At 35.8% G+C, this 2496-nt stretch overlaps 1 protein-coding gene across 1 annotated transcript in view; it reads right to left on the reverse strand.

The window, feature by feature from the left end:
* Positions 1 to 981: 981 nt before the first annotated feature.
* Positions 982 to 2496, reverse strand: part of LOC125502427 (5'-3' exonuclease PLD3-like) — a 1654-nt gene continuing 139 nt past the window's right edge. The window contains exons 2-5 of the mRNA XM_048660496.1: positions 2197 to 2372; positions 1963 to 2143; positions 1649 to 1906; positions 982 to 1179 (exon numbers count right to left, since the gene is read on the reverse strand). Coding sequence (XP_048516453.1) covers positions 997 to 1179; positions 1649 to 1906; positions 1963 to 2143; positions 2197 to 2372 — 798 coding nt within the window. The 3' untranslated portion in view covers positions 982 to 996. The remainder of the gene's footprint in view (positions 1180 to 1648; positions 1907 to 1962; positions 2144 to 2196; positions 2373 to 2496) is intronic.

The raw sequence follows: 2496 nt of genomic DNA on the forward strand, positions 1-2496 counted from the left end.
CATTACTGTTTTGTAATAATATGTAATAAATATGTTTTGAATTTAATTGAAAAAATATTTGAGTTTACCTCGGTTATTTCAGAAAACATGGGTTCCGTCTTCTTATTTTCCATCACGCAACGCATTCTTGATGTTAAGACGATACGAATCTTTCTTCAGCTTATAGTTGCAAAATATGTAAAACGAATTTATTAGGGCTTATTTTCAATTCTCTATATTATTTCTATGATTAATTGTGTTTAGCACGCTTCGAAATTGATTTTTTCCCCTCATATGCCCTTTGATTCCTTTATAATTAAATCTAGTCATCAAAATCGATGGTTTACATTATGTTAGCTCTTCCTCGTTTTACCGTCTATTTTAAACAGATTGAACGTCTTCCAATCACCAAAATTAATTGATTTTTAGTCCTATTCAGATATAAGTTGTAGCAGACGTTCATGAGCAACATACACAAGAGCAGTCACAAAAACATGCTACAATGCAAAAAGTATTAAGTAATGCTGAACGCCAAAAACGATTTCGTGCTAAAAAAAGGAGCATTAAATAGTAGATCAACTCAAAGTAGCTTTCATCAACCACGAACTAGTGCTGAACGTCAAAGATTATCCAAAGCAAATAAGAAATTACGACTAAAAAATACAGAAACTCAAGAAGAAGAGTTTACACAAACCCAAGAAGAGCAATATGTACATCTCGTCAAAGAATGTTAAATGTTGCAAATAAAAGATATTTTACAATCAAAAGGAAATTAAATGAAATTTTACCTATTCCTGATCCATTTATAAATTATTAGACTAACACGAATATTAAAATTATAAAATAAAATTATAATTGCCATCATGCGTTAAACAAGTTCAATATTTTATGGTTTCTATTAGTTAATGAAGTTCTTGTTCTATTAGTTAATGAAGCTTCTGTCGAGCGTCCCGTGACGCACACCATTTTTTTTTATTTTGTGAAGAGTTTATCTTTCGCTTTTTGGGTGTAGCGGTTTTATCTGACTCGGTCCTTAGTTAGCAGCAATAGCAATATTCGTCGTCGAATAATGATGACAATTTTCACGCACCAAAAATTAGAGTTTAAAACTGTTTCAAAACATGTACTCACCTCAAAAATTTTTAAAGCATCTTCTCCAATAGAAGAGCAGTTGAAGATTCCAATGCCCAACTCTTTCACCTAAAATGCAATATTTCCGTTTTCACTTAAGATAGCATTTAGTATTTAATATACATATAGTTTTTAATGGGCATTCGCATAAGAAGAAAAATCAATTTTCTTTTTAGGTCAAATATCGATCGACGATTTGAGTCGCAGTCGAAAGGTGCTCTTAAAATGGCTTTTATAGTAAGAGTAAATATGTATCACTGTAATTTATCAGACTCACTTTAACGTTCATGAGAATGTGATTGTCATCGAAGGCAAATTACTAAGTAGGTCAAGCGATGAGTGAAGTTAATATTTAAAAAAGCTATTGAGAGGCATAATCATAATCACAATACATAATCATTGAGATCAACTGAAACCAATAAGCGTTTCTAGACGATGTGCGCCAAAACGGCTCAAACTGGAGTATTGAAGAAATATTCGGAAAGATAATCAGAATAGCTGAGACGCTACATATCTGAAATTAAATCTTAGTGGTCACCTGCGTTAGAGACCGCCAATCCATATTCGCACTGCCCACATAGAGATGCTTCTTATCGACGATCCACAGTTTGGTGTGCAAAACACCGCTGCCCAATAATTTGGCAAAATTGAGACTTCGCACTTGGGCCGCTTTCCGCTTGACTAGAAATTCGGTATCCACATTGGGATAGTTGCGTGATGGAGCGTTTTGGGCTATTCGGATGGTGACGCCACGATCAGTGCCCGCCTTTAAAAGAGCTTGAAATATTTTCTCACCCTGTAACCATCAGCATTAAATTATGCCACAAACCATCCGTTCCAAACCGCAGGTACCTTGATGGAAGACGGATCCGGGTAAACCTCGGATTGCCTCAACGTCCAGTACAAGGAAGCAATATCAATGGACTGTTGAGCATTATTTATTAGGTTCAGCCAAGTATCAAACGTAGAAGGATTGACTAGCGACGATTCATTAAAGATTAGGCCTTCGGGTATACTTTCCACTAACGTTAGGCTAGAACAATGCGAATGTTGCTCATTTTCACACACTGCCAAAAAGCATCTTACCTGCATGAATTGCACGCATTATTATCATGACTGTTGATCTGATCTAAGGCCCTTTCGGCTGCATGATCCAGCACGGGCAGTAAAACTACTAGGAAGATAAGGGTGCAGATGATCGTAATGGGAATGCAGGACGGTCGACACCATTTATTGTTTCCGCCCCATCTAAAAGAAAAAGTCTAGCAGCCAGTGGTTCAGCTTATTTCATTAGGTACTAAACATCGGTTTGCAAACGTTTTATTTCCGATATACAATTGTTAAGAAGGTGCTTGCAAAATGGACATATAGACTAGATAGGATAGA

The sequence above is a fragment of the Dendroctonus ponderosae genome, unplaced genomic scaffold (genome assembly GCF_020466585.1).
Source record: "Dendroctonus ponderosae isolate FM_Combo_2020 unplaced genomic scaffold, Dpon_F_20191213v2 Dpon_F_20191213_1, whole genome shotgun sequence".
Lineage (NCBI taxonomy): Eukaryota > Metazoa > Arthropoda > Insecta > Coleoptera > Curculionidae > Dendroctonus > Dendroctonus ponderosae.